Source organism: Beta vulgaris, chromosome 6, assembly GCF_026745355.1.
Source record: "Beta vulgaris subsp. vulgaris cultivar EL10 chromosome 6, EL10.2, whole genome shotgun sequence".
In the NCBI taxonomy this organism is placed as follows: domain Eukaryota; kingdom Viridiplantae; phylum Streptophyta; class Magnoliopsida; order Caryophyllales; family Amaranthaceae; genus Beta; species Beta vulgaris.
In genome coordinates this window covers 14830704-14852075 of record NC_079207.1, presented here as the reverse complement: position 1 = coordinate 14852075, position 21372 = coordinate 14830704, and the positions used below count along the sequence as shown (strand labels likewise).

The 21372-nt window shown below is 33.4% G+C and overlaps 2 protein-coding genes across 3 annotated transcripts; both read right to left on the bottom strand.

The window, feature by feature from the left end:
* Nucleotides 1-3489: 3489 nt before the first annotated feature.
* On the bottom strand, nucleotides 3490-4326 carry LOC125498865 (uncharacterized). Its single transcript, XM_048647170.1, has one exon. It carries the CDS (start codon nucleotides 4324-4326, stop codon nucleotides 3490-3492), a length of 837 nt encoding a protein of 278 aa, XP_048503127.1.
* Nucleotides 4327-8610: 4284 nt separating this feature from the next.
* LOC104895876 (uncharacterized) lies at nucleotides 8611-13864 on the bottom strand. Of its 2 annotated transcripts, none has more exons than XM_010682515.4 (7): nucleotides 13570-13864; nucleotides 11554-11955; nucleotides 11415-11467; nucleotides 10773-10825; nucleotides 10358-10676; nucleotides 9665-9963; nucleotides 8611-9565 (listed from the first exon to the last, which is right to left on the bottom strand). In XM_010682515.4, the coding sequence occupies exons 1-7, from the start codon at nucleotides 13580-13582 to the stop codon at nucleotides 8890-8892; spliced, it is 1815 nt and encodes a 604-aa protein (XP_010680817.2). In that variant the 5' UTR covers nucleotides 13583-13864; the 3' UTR covers nucleotides 8611-8889. The 2 variants fall into 2 exon arrangements, with proteins under 2 accessions (XP_010680817.2, XP_010680818.2); XM_010682516.4 differs by having other exon boundaries at nucleotides 10788-10825; nucleotides 13570-13863.
* Nucleotides 13865-21372: the final 7508 nt, after the last annotated feature.

Below are 21372 nucleotides of genomic sequence, written 5' to 3'. Positions count from 1 at the left end.
AAGGATTGCTGACAGATTACGCAGCCCTTGCGTTTCTCTCCATTAGTGGTAAGTATTAAAGAGCAATGGTAGTTGTAGAGATAATATATTCCTTATTCCAATTGTATTTAGATAATATATTTTGTTTAGGATTATCCTAATTCTATCTAAGTTATGACTATATTTACTATAAATATTCTCTTTCTCCAATAACAATACTCAAGCTTTTAGCTCTCAATTAATCTTTACATGATATCAAAAGCGAGTTAACATCCTCGATAAAAACAACAAAAATTTGATCCACAAAAGTTTTTTTTAACCTGATCTTCATTCAAATTTGATCAATTGAATTTGTCCAAAAAAAAAAAAAAACACAAAAAACATCCCAATACCTCCCAATACCCATCTCCCCACATACTCTCAAACTTTCTTCCATTTTTTTTTTTTTGTAAAATGTAAGAGATTTATTACCAAAAAAGCAATTTAGCTCCACCATTACAACCTATGCAATGCATCTAAAACATCCAACCACATTATAAGATACAACCAAAGACCACCCAAAAAACCACCCTACTTAATATTCTGTGCTAGTTCATTCAGCCAATGCCAATTCACTAGCACGCCATTTGCTATTCACCCTGGATCTAACTCTCCTATACACAACATTTTTAATCTCTTCCACCCACACTTCTACTCTAGGAACACTCTGCTACCATAAGGCTAAGTTTCGAGCTCTCCATACATAGTAGACAGTGGCAGCCAGGGCACAATAACACACCTGTTGCAATCTCCTACTCTTATAGTACTTTCTGCCCCATTTCCTCCATGTGACATATAAACATTCATCAGAGCCATGCTTGATGTTTAGCCATCTCATAATGCCTATACAGACACTCCTACTAAATTGACATCGAAAAAATAAATAAAGACAAGCATCTGTGCCATTCACACACATCATACACTAATCATCACTACATATACCAGCAACACGTAGTCTGTCCTTTATTCTAACCCTTCCTAGAGCTACCATCCAGACTATAAAACAATGCTTTGGAACATTATAGGAGGACCATACCCAGTTGTGCCAGTTCACCTGCTCATACTGCCCTTTCAGCCATCCAGATCCCCCTTTGATGCTATAATCTTTGCTACCATCTAGCCATTTACTATTAGAGTCATAACCTTCTTTCATCATCTCCTTCACCTTGCAGATATTTCTCCAACCCCAGCTAGCAGATTGTGGAGGTTTGTATCTCCACCAATCCATGTCTTTAATGTACACATTGTGTACCCATTTGATCCATAACAAATCAGCCTTCTGAGCAACCTGCCAAACATACGTGCCTATGGCAGCATAATTCCACACCACACAGTCCCTTAGCCCCAATCCTCCATGTTTCCTAGGCAAACAAACCTTACTCCATGCAGTGGCGGAGCCGGGGTTTTCAATCAGGGGTACCATAATATAACTAACCAAATAACGGTTTATAATAGTAGAATATATAATTCACGTTAACCTACCCTTATAACCCTTTTGTACGACACTATATTATTATATGGTTCATAATACTATATTCTTTAGACGTACATTATGAGAAAGTTCTTCCCATAAAAAACTCTACGTAGCCTATTACTTTATCGTATCCATCCATTTTAAAGCCGAAGAATTTTCTCTCCCGTATAATGTCAGTCTGAAGAACTAAAAATAAGAAACTAATGTAAAACTTAAAGTTGATTTAAAAGAGGGGTACAATATAGAATAAAAAATCTCAAAGCTACAATTTGAAATGAAAAAAATATTCAGAATATAACGTAGGAAATGGAAAGTTACATGGGTACTTTATCAAAAAAGATTCTCTTTATAATATGTGATTTATAAAAGGTTGAACCTTTTTATTCGAAATTAGAGGAGTGTAATGTATTTATAATATAATGAACAGCAACTATAATTAAAATAAAGTTTGTTGTTATATGAAGTATTAATTATTTAAAATTACAAGTATAATTGTAGAAGATGGAAAAGATTTGGGGCATAGGAGAAATTAAAGAAAAAGGAAAAATGAAAAAGGAAAAAAGAAAAAGGAAAAAAGAAAAAGGAAAAAACTAAAAACGAAAAAATGTTACACATGTAATCGAACCTAAGACCTCCCTTGTCTTCAAGATAGTACACTTACCACTGCGGCAAGCGCAAAACATCAATATCATCTTGCTAGATTTTGTATATATTCTGTTTCTATTTTTTTTTCTCCCAGCCTTTTTTTTTTATTTTTTTTTGAGGGGTAGCATATGCTACCCCTTGTTACCTAGTAGATCAGCCCCTGACTCCATGCAATAGGAGGTGGTTTATTAATGTACTCCTTGCCTTCCCATAAGAAGGCCCTGCATAATTATTGTGTGATCTTCTGTAGCACTTGCTTAGGCAGCAAAAATATATGAGTCCAATATGTATGAAGACTCATTAGGACTGCATTAACCAAAGTCACTCTCGCAGCATATGATAAATGCCTTGAACTCCAACATAAAATTCTCTTCATCATTTTATCAACAAGTACATCACAGTCTGCCTTTAACAGTCTTCTGGCAGTAATAGGTATTCCCAAGTATCTGAAGGGAAAGGTCCCTTTCTGAAATCCAATAAGTTGAAGAATTATACTTTGAGTTTCAGTAGGAACATTCCTAAAGTAAATTGCAGTCTTCTCTGGACTAGCATGCAACCCTGACACTTCTGCAAAAGCTACTAGATCCCTTTTCATTAATACAGTATAGTGAAGATCTCCTTTGCAAAAATAACATGAGGTCATCAGCAAAAATCAAGTGATTGATTTTAAGCTGAGTGCATCTAGAATGAAAGGAGAATTGAGGCTTCTTACTCATCAAACACATAAGCCTAGAGAAATACTCCATTGCTAGCACAAACAATAATAGAGGAGACATAGGATCCCCTTGTCTAATGCCTTTCTTCCCCTTAAAAAAATCACATAGCCCTCCATTTATACTCAGTGTGAAAGCAGGTGAAGAGACACAAACCATCACCCAGTTAATGAATTTTGATGGAAAATTCAAAGCACTTAACAACTCCTTGAGAAAAGCCCAATTTAGAGAGTCATAGGCCTTTCTCAAGTCCACTTTGATAGTGCATCTAACAGGTCCATTTCTTCTTCTATACTGCTTCATAATGTCTTGACATAGGAAAATATTATGAAGTATTTTCCTATTCTGCACAAAGGCACTCTGGACTTGATTCACTATATTGGGCAGAACCTTAGTCAATCTACTGCAGATCATTTTAGAAATGACCTTATACAAAATGTTGCAACAAGCTATTGGCCTGAACTGAGTAACATCTATAGGTTGCTCTACTTTAGGTATTAAACACAAAGTAGTAGCATTCACTTGCTTTAGTAGTTTACCTGAGTTGAAAAAAATCAAGGACAGCCTCAGTGATATCTGCTCATACACATTGCCATGCTTTCTTGAAAAACCCACTAGTATACCCATCAGCCTCAGTGATCATTTTAGAAACACTTCTACACATTGCTGCCTTCTGATCATGTTAAGCATCTTCCCTGCATTTATCACAATTGAGCTTACTTTTGCAGGAAGTATCTCCTCTTGTCCAAGCAACATCTCATAATACTGCAAGAATGCAGCTTGCACTTCCTGTTGATTTTCCATCCAATCACCCTGAACATTCTTCACTCGACATATGTGATTGTTGCCTCTTCTTTTCTTCAAGCAAGCATGAAAGTATGCTGTATTAACATCTCCACCTTTGATCCATTCATTCTTCACTTTTCGATGCAGAAAACTCATTCTAGCTTTATTAGTCAGGTTATACCTTTCTCTAGCCCTCTCTTCAGCTTTATGCAGCTCCACATTACTAGGGTCTCCATGAATACTCTCCTGAATAGCCTCCAGCTCCTTCTTTGCAACATCAGCTTGTTGTTCAATATATGAAAATTGGTCCAGATTCAGCTTCTTCAACTCCTTCAAATTTTTCAACTTTGTAACCACCTTGAACATAGCACGGCCTTCTACTTGCATATGCCATTCTCTCTGCACCACCTCCAGAAACATACTAGACATAGTCCACATATTAAAAAATTTAAATGGACGTGGCTTAGCCACTATATTGTGATCAAATCTGATCACACATGGACTATGATCAGAAATTACTTCAGGATAAAAGGTAACAATTGAAGAACCATATTGATCCTCCCACCTATCATTCATTAACACCCTATCAATCTTCGAGAACACCCTGTCTTCACCATCTTGTTTATTGGACCAGGTATAAAAAGGCCCTTGACTGGCTTGTTCCTGTAACCCACATCTCCTTAGGCACATTCTAAAAGGTTCCACTTCATCTAATGTAACAGTGGAGCCTATTCTTTCATTCAAGTGTAGCACATTATTGAAATCACCACATACAATCTATGAACCTGTAATCTCCCTACTAATAGTTTCCAATACTCTCCATAATAGCTTCCTTTCCTCCGCAGAATTAAGCCCATAAACCACAGTATACTAGAAAATCTTCCATGTGCCCTTATCCAACACTTTACAGCGTATCAATTGAGCATGACTTACTATAACATCCACCACAAATCTACTAGGTAACCATACTAACCAGATCCTCCCACCTTTATGACAAGTGTAGTTTGTCACCATACTCCAATTGCTGCAAATTCTAGGAAACATTTTACGAAAATTGCCAGCCTTCACTCTTGTTTCTAACAGTCCAAACAAGCCACAAACATGATGATTTAAAAACCAACTAATATCACCATGTTTTGAGGGCTATTTATGCCCCTCACATTCCAAAATCCAATGCTATCCATTTGGACCAATGTCCCTATTACCCCCCTATGTTCCTTCACTAACTGGATCAGGCAAGACTAAGTTTGTGATCCCTTCTTCATTTCCCTTATCCTCCTTGCCATCCTGTCTATTCTCCTGTCTCTCTACTGCCCCTGTCTCTTTTTCCTTTATTTGTCATGTGTCCTTCTCAGAGCTTCCTTTTTCACCACCCCCTGCTTCACCCAGTACAACCTCTACTACAGTATTTTCAGCTTGGTTTTCATCTATTGTATCAAGCCTGGAAGGTCCAACTGTAGTCTGCTTCCCTTGCATTGGTTGATTAACCTTAGGAATCCATTGTTTCCTGGGTTGTATCTTCCTCATTGCCACCTCAATCCTTTTCTTCCTGCATTCCTCTGCATTATGCCCAAACCCTCCACAATCTGTACATCTCACTGGCTTCCATTCATACTTGATAGCATGATGAGATAGATTACCTTTCTCATTTACATAATGAATCTTTTTGCTGGGTTGATGTTTGTATCGTTAGGAGTTGCAATAGGGAAAACATCCTCAAAAAAATTCACGTCGTGGGAATTAAAAATTCCTTATTTTCTACACCAAACAATTTCCATCCCTTTTTGCCATTGGGATAGTCCATGAAAAAACATTTATGACTCCTAATATATCGCCTAGTCCAATTATAGTTAGATAATATATTTTGTTTGGGATTTTATTTCTTAGTTCTATTTAAGTTAGGACTATATGTACTATAAATATTTTCTTTGTTCAATAACAATACTCAAGCTTTTAGCTCTGAACTCGGGCTTTTAGCTCTGAACTCAATCTTTATGTTAGTATATGGTTATCTATATATCTATATAAAGCTGGGTACATAAATCCTATGTGTCACCCTCACAATTAATTCGCCAAATGTCAAATTCTCATGCCTTCTCACAATCCATATGCCACGTGTAAATTGGAGGAAATCTATTGCTTATGTGTCGTTTGCATATTACTTTAAGGCGTGTGCCATAATATTTAAAGCTAGGAAAGAATATTAAGTTAATCAATTACAATCCTCTTTATTTGGAAAGAGTATTATAATCATCCTTAAATCAAGCAAATAAACATATAAAAGATTTATGTACAAGAATTAAGGAAATTTATTGGAAGAATTATTTGTTATCATCCTTAAATCATTTGCTCCATCAATACAAAAATCATAATACTACATCTTGAGTTCATGTCCATCAGTCTCAAATGATCATAAAATATTGTTATACCATTTGCTGAGTTCATTGCTCCATCAATACAAAAATCATAATACATTAATCCATTGCATCGATTAATATAACGTCACTTAAACAAAAGGGGGAAAATGGTATATTTTAAGTTATAAATATTGTTATCTACAAAGTTATATAGTAGATGCGGGTAGAAAGACTTTAATTTTAAAGAAAAAATAAGATTAACAACTTAGTTACATAAAATTAGGGTATAATTTTTTGGACCATGTTTTTTAAAACATTTCATTAGGCAAATATATATAGATAATTTGACCAAACCAAATTTGTATGATGATATGATATCTACACTATTTATAAGGAAAGTTTAGAAAATATTTTCTCCAAGTATTGAAACAATGAAGTGTCACTATTTCAAGCAAACATTATTTTAAAAGTATGAGTAATCTATATATTTATCTAAAAGCAAAATTATTTTAGCCACGTGAAGAGAATAGAGATTTTAAAAAAAATCTTTAACTTGAGCAAAGAAAAATGAAACTATTTCCAAAATTATATTACATCTTTAATTATTAGTTATTACCATAATATATGTTGTACGATATAACAAGGATATAACACTATTATATTACCTTTGCGAGCACTAAAAAGTTTTTCATATAACATTGTTAGTAAATACTCCAGGATCGTTGACATTGTATAATATAACATGGATATAACATGAATGTCATAAGTCATAGTTCAACACATGGGTTGCAAGCTAATTTTCGAGTATTCTAAATACAAAATCATAAAATTTAAATCACCAGCTAATATTTTTATGTTAGCTGTAATTTTTACAATTGTTGAAATTTGAAATTCAAAATTGAAAAAGGACTTTGAATTTATTTTTTTTATTTTTTTTTGGAAATGATCTCAGTTATCTATCTTTTTTTTTCAAAAAATTGTTAAAAACGAAAATCATATATGTCACCATTTATTTATTATTCACGTTTTTCAATAAAATACTATTAAAAAGCACAATCAAATCACTACGATTTCTTGCTAAAAATTATCAGTTACATCATATTATGCATAAATCTTTTAATAACTGAAAATTATATTATATTTTAATCGGAACACTTGCAATACTAGATAGTATATTTATATGAGTTACGAAAATCGTATAGTTAATATTCATTGTATAATATAATCCATACATCTTTAAACCATAACTGTATAATGTACCGGTCATAAGGCAATTTTAATTATTCTTAATACAAGAATTGATTGAACACAAGCTAAGTAATCATTACAATAACAAGCACTTCTCCCTAAAATTGTAACTATTCACCGTACCAGGTTTTAATTATTTTTAACACAAGATTATAAAATTTAAATCACAAGTTATTAGTTTTACAATTTAGATAGAATTGTTCTAATGTAGTTCTCAAAGTCTAAAAGCACGGACGGTATAGTCAATAACATTGATGGAAACATGTAAAAGTATTTTATATTGCCAGTTTAAGAGTATGAGCAAAATTTTCAGATATCAAGGCCATTTTACAAAAATCATAACTATATAACATACGGGTCATAGCCACATTTAATACTCTCGATACAAGATCATAAAATTTAAAACACATATTATTAGTTTTAAAATTTAGATAGAATTATCTCATGAGTTCTTAAAATCTTAAAGCATTGACTATAATCATTGAAATTGATAATAATATGTCAAAAGTATTTCATACCAATTCAAAAGTATTGAACAATTTTTTTCTTCTATGTAAGTAAATAATCATGAATTCAACCATTGATTTCCTATAGCTGACCACTCATACTTTAGAAAACCTGTATATGGGAATAGCAAATTAAAATTTACTTTTTCAAACTTATATGTATGTTTCATTTTTTACATTCTTAATTTTTATATTATCATTTTTATAGATTAACGGGTTAAATACTTCCACCATGATTTTAGGAGAGATAATATAAAATCTTAAATTTATTAAAACAAAAACTTCCTGTGCAAGTGGCACAAGTCTAAAACCGATTTTAAAATGTATTCTTAATACACGATATTATTATAAAAACTTTAAATCACGAGCTAATATTCAAACTATAATTTTACGAAACCATCCTAAAATATTAAATTTATAAAACAAAAAATTTATGTGCATGTTGATGTGTATATATTGTTTCATAACGTATTTATCAATTTATATATCACAATTATAAGATTTTCAAACTTTAAAATGTTGTAACAAATATCGTGATATATAATTTTACATTTTATAATCTTCAACTTTAACTTCTTGGATTCTAATAATTATGAATTAGATAAATTGGAATAATAAAAACACTACTTAATAAACAAAATGAAACACATAGATTATGCACGTGACCAAATCATATCTATATAAAACCTCCCGTGCATTTTGCACGGGTTAAAAGCTAGTTAACATATAAAAGTGTAGTTATGCATTTTAGATTTTGGCAATTATTCTTTTCTTATAAGAGTGGTAATCTGATATTGTCTAATTACAGTGGCTTTTAATTAACTTGGGTATATACAGCAAGTACGCTTAAAAAACCACCAGCATAGTAAGAAGATTATCTCGAACCAAATTATTTCGTCCAATACAACATATACAATCATGATCCTGCGACTACAAAATTCTTCAAACTACAGTAATAATAATAACCAATGGATAATACAAAAGAAAATGTGGTGCTATGTAAATTTTTCTTGGTCGCCTACTTAAACAAGAATTCTACCTGGAGCGCCTTCAGATCTCCCGCATTCTCTGCTAGCTCTCCTCTTGAAGTTTTGAAGGAACACTAGTTTTCATGATAACTTTACCGAATTTGCACTGTATTTTCACTCACCTTCCCCTATTTCAACCAGTCTTCCACAGACCCATTTTTTGGTAACGGTCTCTGCAGAAGCAGGAGGTACTTGTTCTTCATGATTTTGCAATTTTGTTATGTGGTCGTGCGAAGAGATACCATTCAATTTGGTCGCACCATTTAGTTCATGCAGAAGTTGTTGATCAATGAGCTCTCTTAACTCAGATTTACCCATGAAACTCCCAATATCAAGTTTTGAAAACTCATACCCACCAACTTGTCTTGGAAGCGGGTGATTCACGTTCATATCTTCTAGCATAGGTATCTTATAGTAATCAATATCTGGATGTTGGCTCCTTGTTCTTTGTACATACCCAGTGCTGGTGCCATTCACCCCTTTATGGTGATTCATGTCTAGTTCTTCCAGCATAGGCATCTTATAGACACTGCTATCTGGATTTTGGCCATCAGATTTTTGCACCGATCCGCCATTTGTGAGGGGATGTTCGTTCTTCTGAGCATGATTTTGTGGCCCCAATGTCAGATCATCTACAGATGTAATCTGTTCGTTCTCTATTGATTCAATAGATTGAGTAGCTTCCAGGATGAGCTTTCTTGCCTCAATAAGGGAAGCTCGAGCAACTGGGCTTCTCGTTGCAGCAATCTCGAGGGCCTTCGCAGCCTTCTCTGCTTCTGCTATCAGGAGCCTGTATTTATTTTTTACCATAATGAGAAGAAAAAAAGCAGGAAAAAAAAAATTCACCAAAAAAGAGAGACGGGCAAGTTGTAAAAGCTACAAGGCTCACTTTGCTCGTTCCAAGGCTTCGTTCTTCATTGCTTCTGATGCCAGTCTCTGTGCCCTGAGGTTCTTCAACATTTCCAATTTGGAATTTGCCAAAGGATCCTTGTACTTAGGAGTGGTTCTCTTCTTCAGCTTGGGTTGTTGAGTCTTTCCCTTTATTTCAGATGCAGTGGACCCTTCTGCAGTGCTGATCTTTTTCTTAGGAGTTCTTGGGGACTGCGATTTCTTTCTTACCTTTCTCTCAGCTCCCTCTTGTATTCCATGATATTTAGCCAAGCCACTAGTCACTCTCGAACGGTATTCCTGCAAAAACAGTAAAAAAAAGCCAAGGATAATAAAATGCATGCTAAACAAAAAGGAAATAGCTCAATAAAGCTCGTCAAATACACACAACTTGGTCTCATAGGCAAGAAATGGTTGTACCAAAGCAATGATCAGATTGTTTCTAAACTTTGAACGGTGATTAAAGTTAAGAATTGAGCCAGAGCATCGACAATAAAAATACCAAAATATTGCGTTAGATGAACAAGATCTCATTTGAGCAGAAAAGCAGCACTTAAGCAGATAATTCAAATTTCGAGCAAGAACTTCATTCCATAATCCATACTCTAGATTAGGACAATAGGCAGCACATAATTTCTCTTTAAAAAACTCAAAAGGGATGAATATGCTTTTATGTATTAGGACAAAAGCTTACAGGATCCGCCCATTTAGCAGCAATGGCCTCAGCAATTTTTCTCCGTTGCTGAAGAGATTTTGGTGCTCTCTTGCTACCTTTGGTTCTGGGAGTCAATTTCCTGTACTCAATGCTAGCCAACCACTCCTGCTGCAATTTCTCATTGATGATCTCGTAGGAATCCCACTGCAACTCTTCCTCATCTTCAAGACCTTTCCGAGCAGCTTCAGCAATCATGTGCTGCCAATCAAAGAGGCAGGTTTCCTGAACCAATAGCTTTTCACGACGTTTTTGCCAGCCAATCCGCACTCCAGCAGCAATTTTTTCCCTTGTCTCTTGACTGCAAGAAGCGCATACACATTACAGAGGGAAGCTAGTTGATTATAAAGGTTAAGACAAAGTTACAATAGGGTACTTGAAGAAATCAGAACAGGACCTGATCTGGACCCACCTTTGTGCATGACCAATATTTGCCAACTTCATTTTCACCTGAACATAAATTCTCATTAATATGAATCTTGTAATATTCATTTAAATTATGATCAGCATCTGAGCAGAACAATGGAGAGGACTAAGGACAAACAGGAACCATCGTATGTGAACAGGCTGTCAATAGATTTCCTTATGTCCAAGGATGACGGACAGAAGTTCCTAATTTTGAAAATTTTAAAAAAGTACAAATATGCGATGGCAGGATATCACAAACCTGAATACATCCAACTATGTTATGGGGTGTAAAACGAAGAAATCAGACAATAAGGCGGCAAGTAGAGGATGAAACAACAAAACATATGACAATCATTTGATTAAGATTTAAGCTAGTCTTCTTCCTATATCCAAAAAAGTGAAGTAGTTTAAAGGGACTAAGATGCAGTTCAGCACCATCGATGGATCGACCAATATCCAAAAGATCAAATTGTTACCAAGTAAAAGGATGAGATAACCAAAAATTGCAATTTGATCATTTATCATAACAAAGGATTAAACTTAGATAAGGTTTCCGGTTATTATTAATTTATTCATCTATGGCTGCCCTCAAACATAAAAACATAATCCATTAATTCTTACATGACTTCACCTTAGGGTTTTGCATAGCAAGTCTTGTCCGCTCCTTGATACGTTGGCGAGTTTCTGTAAATTACCAAAGCAATCATCAATATTCAGTATCCCTTTCCATATCAGAAAAAAAGGAAGGCTGCTGATGTACAGCAATTTACCAGGACTGTGCTTTCTGCCTTTGTTCCATGGTGTGTTTCCTTTATTTGCTTTAGAAATCCGTATACGTCTCAATTTTTCTCTCTCATCAAGTTCCTCTGAATCTCCATGTGATTCGATGGTAATTGACAATACATTGCTTTGCTTCTCCGCATCTTTACTTTCAACAGAACACTTTGGTTCAAGAGTGGCGACAGCTTTAACCAAAAACTTACGGTGCGATTTCTTATGAAAATGACTTGAATTAAAGTTTAAGTTTCTTGAATTCTGAAAGGCCTTTCGAAATGATGCCCATCTGTCCTCATGCTGTAACAGACAAGAGTTGTGTATATTACAAAAAATAGATGGCTGCACCCTTGATTGCTCCAAATAGTTCTGGAAGGAAGACTGCGGAATAGCAATATCTGGCATAATTTATCATAATTAAGACTTGATTAGTATCAAACATGACACCTTAAGTTTCTCAAAAAAAAAAAAAAAAAAAAAAAAAGAGTATGCGTTCCGGAAGGATGAATCGCTTTCGAAAAGGAATCTATTGATTCTCTCCAAATTGGTTAGACCGTAGGGTGCGATGATTTACTTCACAGGCGAGAGGGTAAAAGTAGGAGCAATTATTCAACAAAAGTCAAACTGACATCAGAACTCAAGTGTGCAGTACAGTAACTCTAAGTTCTCGTGTGGAAATAGAAGTGAGTAATTTAGACGATAGGTGATTAGCATGGTGAAGGTGGTTCAAACAGAAGGAATCTATGGAAAATAAGTAAATCCTATCAATTATAACCTATTAATAAGCAATGTTCTCCCTCTTCGTCTGGAGTAAATGGACACATTGACCCAACACATATATATAATAAAATTCAGTCCGAATGTACTAAAATTACCTTTATAATAGTGGTCTTCTTCTCACCTCCCTCCACTACTCCATTAAATGAAGTATATGTTATCATTTTTTGAATTTTGGACAGAGAGAATGGACCCTCATAGTGAACGATATGAGCAACTTAGCATACTAGTGTCTTATTGCATTCTCTGCAATTGTAGATGAAACAAATGACAATCATATTCCTATAGAACGGCCCAAGCAGACTGAAAGGTAATGGACATGCTCTAACACCTATCGATATGTCTTCAACAAAGAGGATTCCACATATCTCAAATTATAATTCAGACAGATTTTTCAAATGGAAATTGGATATTGTTGGGATGACTAGAATTTGGCGCTTATTCAGCAATATGTACTCTCTCCCCTCATAACCTAATAAAATGTGTTCCCTCCTCCAGACACAGATTATCCAACACATTGTTGGTGAGCCACATAGATCTATGTGTTGGTTATTTGTCCTTTCTGTTTACTTTGCTTGTTTTCGGAATAACAGATATTGAATTGATACTATAGAGGACAAGTATTATCCTGAACTAGTTATTCTGTTCAAATTTCTTGCATAATGTCTTGTAATTCCAACCATTAAAGACCACGAGAAGCCAAAAGCATCACAAATTGTAAAAAGTATGGCAACAATAAAACAAAACAAACAAAGACACAAATTCCCAAGAAGAGATTTGGCAAGACTTGGAAGCAGCTTCATTATCACAAATTCTGCACCCTAAATTGTTAATTTGTCTGTAAGTGACTACTTCACTTGAAGATTTAGCAAAAATGGAACTACTAATATGGAAATCACCCTTTTGCAAAGTGCGATAACAAGCCCTAAGCTTTATGCTGTCAATTACTCAACTCACCCAGAGATTAAATCCAAACAAAAATCCAAACTTGAAGGGAAGAAGTACAATTTAATTAAAATTTACGACTTCCCTACAAATTCCCAAATATGCCTAATTGCCCATTTGAATATTAGTACTAATTGAATATGCTATCTTCATAATATGAATTATAATTTCATAGGTCATATAAACTGAACTTCATTATCAACATTATCAAGAAAAAAACACATAGCGAAGGAGAAGAAACACACACAGAGAGAAAGAGAGAGAGAGAGAGAGAGAGAGAGAGGGAGAACCTAATAAAGGCATGGGGAGTTCATTCAGTCAAACTCCAGAAATCCCAAAACAGGAGAAGTTGATGATAGTCAAGTTTCCATTAAACTTCTGGTGCTCAAGAATTACACACGTGTGAGAACAAAAGAAGAGAAATGAGGAAACTACAGATAAAATGGTTGTCAAATTTGGAAGATGGGATGAGAGAGAGAGAGAGTGAGAGGAAGAAACAGAAAAGGAGCAAAGAGTGAATTGAAGTGAAGGGAAGATGGAGAGGATAAAAGTTTGTGTTTGTATGGTGCCAAACACAACACAACTATATGTTTGCCTTGTTCTCAAGTCCATTACAAAATGGATATGGAGTTAAGGATTTTCAATTACAATGGGCCGGGCTGGGCCGGACAATTTGTTAAGGGAAATCCTCGTTGATAAACTGGAGGTGATCAAAATAGGGCCGAACCGCCATTATTAAAAAATTGATCTGCATAACAGGTCAATTTTTGTTGTCCAAAGTTCACTTTTTCGGACCAAATATAGCAAGTCAAGTCATATTTTAGATTAAAAAGTTAGTTTTTGCTTGCCCGAAACCCGTCCCAAATCAAAAAAAAAAAAAAAAAAAAGGCCCGTAATCGGGCTCAAAAAATCTGCAACATGCTCGGACATTATTCGGACTGGCAGGTTCGACAGACTTTGATCAGTTGTATGATAAACCTATGTTTTGGTGTTTTATATTGGAAAAATTGTTAAAAATAAGTTAACCTTTAACCAGTCTTTTTTTAATAAGTTAACCACTGGATTATCCTGGAATAAGCCAACTTTGATACCACTTAAACCTTTAGGGGGCGTTTGGTTCATGATATGTCACATTTGTATATAGTTTTTAGATGCATTTTGATTGCGTTTAGAACTCCTTTTAGAGCATTTAGGTGCATAATGGCATGAATTACGTAAGTTGTGCTCTACTACTCCCCGTTTGCCTACTCCCCGTTTGCGTGTTTTGATGATTTTCAGGTTACTTTGATGCAAATTGATTATGATTACCTAAGATCAATCCTATTAATCATTGAAGATGAAGATATCTTGCACAAGGATCAAAATGCGTCCGTTTGGGACAATTTCGAGTTAGAATGAAGCAAAGAGTTAGTGAAAGAAGTATCAAAACTGACACCTGTTCACTATTTTGATCATAACTTTTGATAAAAAAAAATTAATAATCAAGAAATTCCAGTTGGGTTGGAAACTAGACTTCAAGATCTTTCCAATGATTTTGAGAGATACAACGTTCACAAGTTGACGCAAAATTACAGTTTTCCCGCCCGGTCGACCGGGCGAAATAAAAATTTCACTAGGATGCAAGGCATGTTAGCCCGATCAATCAGGCAAGAAAAGATCCAAAATCGCTTGCGCGCCCAACCGGGCGGATTCACTTTTTTGTCGTAGAAGTTGAATCACCGTCGCTCGACCGGGCGGTTTTTCGAGACGGGTTTTTTTGCCTTTTTTAGCCGGTTTTGTAAAAAGTATAAATAGATTTTTAGTATTTTCGATTAGACTATCTTATTTTCTACATTTTTAGGGCTAAACACTTAGTTTTTCTCTCTCTAGTTTTGTATGAACTTTTACATTTGAAGATAGAAATCGTTGATTTCCTTTTCATTGTTCTTCAATCATTCGGTATTCTTCTTTACTTAGTTTAATTTAATGAATTCTTTTACTTTGATTATGTTTATTGAGTTTATTATTATCATGAGTGAGTAGTCTATTTATAGGGCTTAGAGAGGGAAGCCATGTTTATACCTTTTAGATTGTGGTTGGATGTTCTTCGATAATTAGATTGAACTAGAATAATTCATGTTGATTTGTTATGGTTGTTCAATTCATGTAATTGCGCAATATCATGAGTTATGTTTAGCTAATAAGAATTAGAATCGAAAGATCATATTCATTAGAGGCTTGTTGCAATAGGTAGATTTGATTATGTTGAGCGACGTACTGACATATATTAATTCAAGAGTTGTTAATGCCTGACCAAGGATTGGCGAAATACTCTAGTTATTCGAACCTCAATCCAAGTATTGTTGAACTATATTGTCGTGATTAGATTGGTATACATTTTTGTTCAATTAGTTATTATTGTTAACTGGTCTGACGTTAAGCTTAATGTTAGACCGTCTTACCAAAGGCCTACTCAAAATCACAAATTGTTTTAAAAAGTATACTTGTTTGGTTTTCGGGGTGATACATGTACAATTATACAATGCATGATAATGTTATTACATTAACATACTTGTAGGATGAGCGTATACTCGGTATAGTTGATTTCTTCCTCTAAAAATACGTAATTGATTTGTTTGTATTTTGTATTGTGTGTTTAACAATTGTGTTCACCCTTATTCATGAGTGAAAATAAAGATTGTACATAATTTTATTTTTCGGTCCCTTAATCATGAGTAAAAATAAGATTATGGGGTGATTAAAGAAGAAATTTGGGTTGAGATGAGTGAATTGACGATTAGGCGTTAATAACACCCCTTTCTGATCTTTCAAAAGCATTTTTTTGGATTTCCCTCAAACAAAACGATATCGTTTTGGTTAGAGTTGTGAAATAGCTCAAGTCAAAACGATGTGTTTTGACTGACGCAAATCCAAAATAAATTACCTACGATTGGCACCAGACACGCGTGTCAGCGCTAGTTGTAAGCTGTCAAGTGTCATTTACTGACTGGGTTTGAAATTTTAATTGTTGCAAAATTTGCAAGGTTATATTTTTAAAAATACAAAGTAAAAAAAATGTCAATGGCTCTATCTTTCCGAGTCTATAAATAGAAACCCATTTTACAATATTTCGGACAAATATTTTTTTCATCTATTTTAGTAATTTCCTCTAATTTTGCTTAAATTATATGAAATATCTTCCATTTTTACACTTAAAAAAAAATATCATTGTGCATTTAATTTAGTTAATGATAAATACGCAAATTATGTATTTAACTTTTTTATATATACTTATCATTAATTATTAATGGATCATATTATTGAAAATTAAATAATATATATTGTATGATAGTGGTTAGATGATGAGTAAAATTTATAGGTTTTAAGTACTAGTTAAAAAGATTATATTTGGACTTGTGAAGCCTTTTTTCATCAACTTTTATTTGGTTGTGCCTTGTCGTCCATTTATTTTAAGTTGGGACTTTAAAAATGGCCTTAATGATTTCCAAATTGAAAGAGTTTGAAGTTTCAATTTTTATTTTCTTGGCAATATATTAATTCAATTTTTTTTTATTGCTATTTTATCAGTCTTGAGCTTCACCACGACCCACCCTTAAAATCTAATTTACATGTTGAAGGTTCTTTAAATAAAAGAAAAATAAAAAGGAGATATATATATATCTTGGGTAATAACAAATGATCACATGACACGTGACATACAAATCTATAATAACTACCTAGGACGCTGTTAACCTGTATGTGAAACGCAAAACTAATGATGGTATTTTTAAAAAAAATTAAAAATAATTCATTGATTCAAAGTCACGCGACATTTACTATAGAAGTCAAAACTAAACAAATACATATCAAAATGAAATAAATACAATTCTAATATGATAAAACCACAATCATTCAATAAATCTAACACTTCTGAAAATCCTCGTCTGCAACCTTCTACAAGGGGGTCTGTCGATATTCTGTAGTTTTGAAATATAACTGGATTCAATTCAAGTGATTGTAAACGAAGTATTGACATTTGTTGCAACCCCGCACAAATTTCGACCAACAAATCAACCTTTTGAATTACACAAAAGATCAGAACTAAAGTCTCCAAACTTTTACATGGAGAGAGATTTATAATTTATATGGGTAGATATGACCTAATATACGGGTATAAAAACTCTCCATAGAGAGAGAATGAAGTTTATTAGGAACATTAACATAAAAAAAAGAACTAGTAACAAGAGGAGAAAATACCAGCGTCCAAAAGGATAGCGATAACCCTTAGGTTGAAAATTAGGGTTTTGTGGAAGAGATGAGAGAAGAGAGAAAAAAGGGGAAGGGAGGCTTTGATCTACTAACAAGCTAATGATGGCCTGGTACTTTCATACGTTGTTGATGGAATTAAACTAAGGAGAGAAGAGCCCAGCAGCATAGAGAATCACTATAAATCTACTAGCAATTGATGCACGCGATGCATGTCTTATATTTTTAAAACATAATTTATAACTTTTTTGGGCATCAACAAAGGTAAACTTTGAATATTAGACATATTTTTTGGGGTAGCCAATTTTGTTGATTAAGCCTATATCACTTAACCAAACCCGTCATTTATTATTTATTTTATTTATACTTTCTTTAATATTTTTAGAGTTAAAACTGATGAGCAATAAAAAAATTTACGCAGATTTATTAAGGATTTCTTATATTTTTATCAAAAAAGTATTTTGTTTTAATTAAATCATTTCACTTTGTTAATTGATTGTATTTCCCTTTTTGATTTACTACTTGATTGTGTATTGATTGATCAAATATTTGATTGATATAATTTTCTTTGTTATTTTTTTACGCTATATATGAGTTTGATTTTCTTTCATCTTTTTTTGGTAGAGTAGTTGATTTACTAAGGGGTAATTAAGTAAATTTATTGAAGGATATCATAGCTCCCCCCTTCCCTTATATAATAGAGATAACACATGCAAATTGGTAACTCGCCACCTTGAGGGTTTTCTAAGTCGCTGAAGAAGGAACATAATATTCCTATATAAGTATTCACGAAAAAATTGTTACTCTTTACGAATTACGAAACTTGATATATGGATGTTGATGTAACTAGTGAGTTTTCGAGCTCTCTCTGAAGATAAACCTAAAAGTATCACTCAATAAACAATATAACTTTTAAATACCCTTATTTACATTTGAATCTAACTTCTATCTTCATTACTTACAACATATTTTAAACTAATAATAAAAATAGAAGTAAATATTTGAAAGTATCCCCTTCACAATTGCACCATTTGAGTTAGACGCATCTTTAAAACAGATATAAAAGAAAATAGGGCAATTGGGCTACGTCTCTTGACCATATTCTCTTATAACTTATATTATCTATTCTTTCTAACCATTCTAAACTTTGCTTTTTTTCTTTTTTTTTTTTTTTTACGAACTTTAATGAGCTCTTGTTTTTTTTCCATAACATTTCTTGTTTTTTCTGAAAGTAGCAAAAATGAGGTAAAAAACAAACTTAACATACAACTTCCAAACGAAGAAAAACATGTATTTTTTTTGAAGGGATAAAAACATATAATTTTATATAGAAGCAAAGGAAGTATTAGACAATAATTGATATAAGTAACACCTTCTTGCAAATTCAGGACATTCAAAAACATAATACTATACTTCCTTAGTTGTTTTTTTTTTTTTTTATTTATCTTTCTTACTTTTCTGTGTATGTCTCCCAATCTTTCTCATTGTCCTGTGCATATCTCTCAATGCACATCTTTGAACTTAAATATTTTTCATTATATATTAGTATAACGATTGAATATTCATAATGTACTAATTGAGACGAATCAAACAAGACCGCACATGACTATATTTTTTCTTATAATTTGAAAAAATTGAGAAGATTATCTCTAAATATGAATAGTATCAAGGTTCTAAGTAAGAACAATAAAAAAACAGAGGTAGTACTTAACATAAATACTACCTCTGTATTTTTTTAGTTGTATCATTTGCTTTTTCACATTTGCCGATACGTTATATCTCCTATTTGGTGTAAATAAAAATTATAACAATTTAATATTTAGAATCCTCGCTCGCGACAAGTCTAACAATACCTCACTTAATTATGTTTTTTCTTATATAATGATATGAGATAGCATAATAAAATTGAGTGATGAATAGTGTCAAATAACAATTTGATTTTTTTTTATTTGGTTTCATTTTACACGTATTCGTGATTTTATACGTGTTAAGTTTGTGGACGTTTAATATCCGGTACCCCCTTCATTATCAATTTTCACAACCAAGCTAAGTTTAGACTAGTGGTTGGGATTATGTCCTTCAATCTTGATGTTGGGAGTTCAGTTCTCACAAGGGTCACTTCGAGGGTCATGATTTGTACACGAGGTTATAGTCTGGAAGGGCAACTCATCTTTAATCGAAAAACGAGAAAGGTATATCCAATCTTTAGAGTCTTTTGCGGGGATATGCCAGGATAATAGGGCATTTTATGGGGATATACCTCACTATTTTTTTTTGTGGGGGATATACAACGAGTTAAGCATACATTTGCCCCCTAACGTTTGGGGTTTTTTAACGTTTACCCACTAACGTTTAAAAGATAAACATTCACCCCTTAATGTTTGCTTAACTTAACCTTAGTTAAAAATGTATTGCTTGACAACTAATTACATCATTTAAAAAATAATAATTTTAATTGTTAATTAGTCTAGAAAGGGTTTTGCGTTTTTTTCACCCAAAATGACTGTCATCTTTTCCTCTTCCCATTTTCACACAAACTTTTACCATTAAGAACTTTTACCAAGCAAGAGGAAGAGAGCACACAAAACACACCCTTTGCGGCTACAAAGTACGAGCGACTACTGAACTAGAGACAAAAGGTACTATTGTTCTCATAATAAATCTTGTTTTTTCCTTTCTAATTGAATACTATTAAGAAATATAGGGTTTGAAAGGTCATAATTTATTTTCGAAATAATGAAAATTCTGGTAAATTTTATTATAGTTTGGTTGAATTATGGTTGTTGATATTGTTGTTGTGTTTTGATTGTTCTTTTATATCGATTCATCATCTTTTGTTAGGGTTTTAATTTTTTTTTTGAAGAATGTAGTAAAACAGGGTTATATTAAATTGTGGTATATGAAGAATTTTATTGGGATGGAATGTGATTCTTAGCTTTCCTGTGACATTCGTTCTTTTCTTGAAAATTTTCTATTTTGGGGTTGGAAGGGGTAAAATCAAGAAAGAATCATGTCAATTTGCATTCTTGGAATTTTGTTGTAACTATGGATTTATGGTTTTTGGATTTTGGAGTTTCTGTATATTGGAATATGTTCATTGAAGATGTCTGTTTGACTTATCACAGGGCAGATTGTGTGAGTACGGTTTCAGCCGTGTTTTGTAGGTGGCACAGATTGTGTGAGTGCAAATTCATCTATTTTACCTTCCCTGTTTCTAGTTGGAAAACGCTTCGCGACATGTAGTTCTCTTCTCTTGCTTATAATTTGATAGTTATACCTCTTAGTTTCACTTTTGACATGCTCTTTCTTTTGTTTTTTGCATTATGGATGTGAGGTGGTTTTCATCCAAACCACTGCCATGCAACATTCTGTACATCTCGCTTTTACATAGTGAAACAAATAATTCTTGGTTATGAAGGTTATATTTTCATCTCCCACTTCCTTTTTGTGAGTTACCATCAAATTTTAATTTTTTTCATACTCGGAACTTTTCGAGCTGATATATTATTGTGAGGTTATTGAAGTTTAGACTGTTCACAGTATGCTTTTAAGTCTATAAATCTATTCAGTGAATCAGTTGTAAGCACCTGCACATGCAGATAGCATTCCTTTCTTTTTGTGGTTCACTTAGGCGGCTTTTGGTTCAGAAAATTTGAATGAAATGTTAGAGAATGAGAATCCCATGGTATATCCATTACCCGTTTTTTAGTTGTTTGGTTCACTTAAAGTGTGACTAATTACCTTTCTTTTTCCCTCTCTGCACTGAACTTGTAAAAATGACATAGAGCAAGTGATTCCAATTCGGGGTCGTGAGCGGTTTAATGAACAAAGTATTTAGAATGCCATGA

What these genes read in the sequence shown, in the direction of transcription:
- LOC104895876 (XM_010682515.4), bottom strand. An exon ending in CTGCTAAATGGGCGGATCCT is followed by an intron (nt 9,964 to 10,357) that starts GTAAGCTTTTGT and finishes CTGTTTTTGCAG; the next exon opens with GAATACCGTTCGAGAGTGAC. An exon ending in GAAGCCTTGGAACGAGCAAA is followed by an intron (nt 9,566 to 9,664) that starts GTGAGCCTTGTA and finishes AAATAAATACAG; the next exon opens with GCTCCTGATAGCAGAAGCAG.
- LOC125498865 (XM_048647170.1), bottom strand. Translation starts at nt 4,326, where the DNA reads ATGTGCCTAAGGAGATGTGGGTTACAGGAACAAGCCAGTCAAGGGCCT.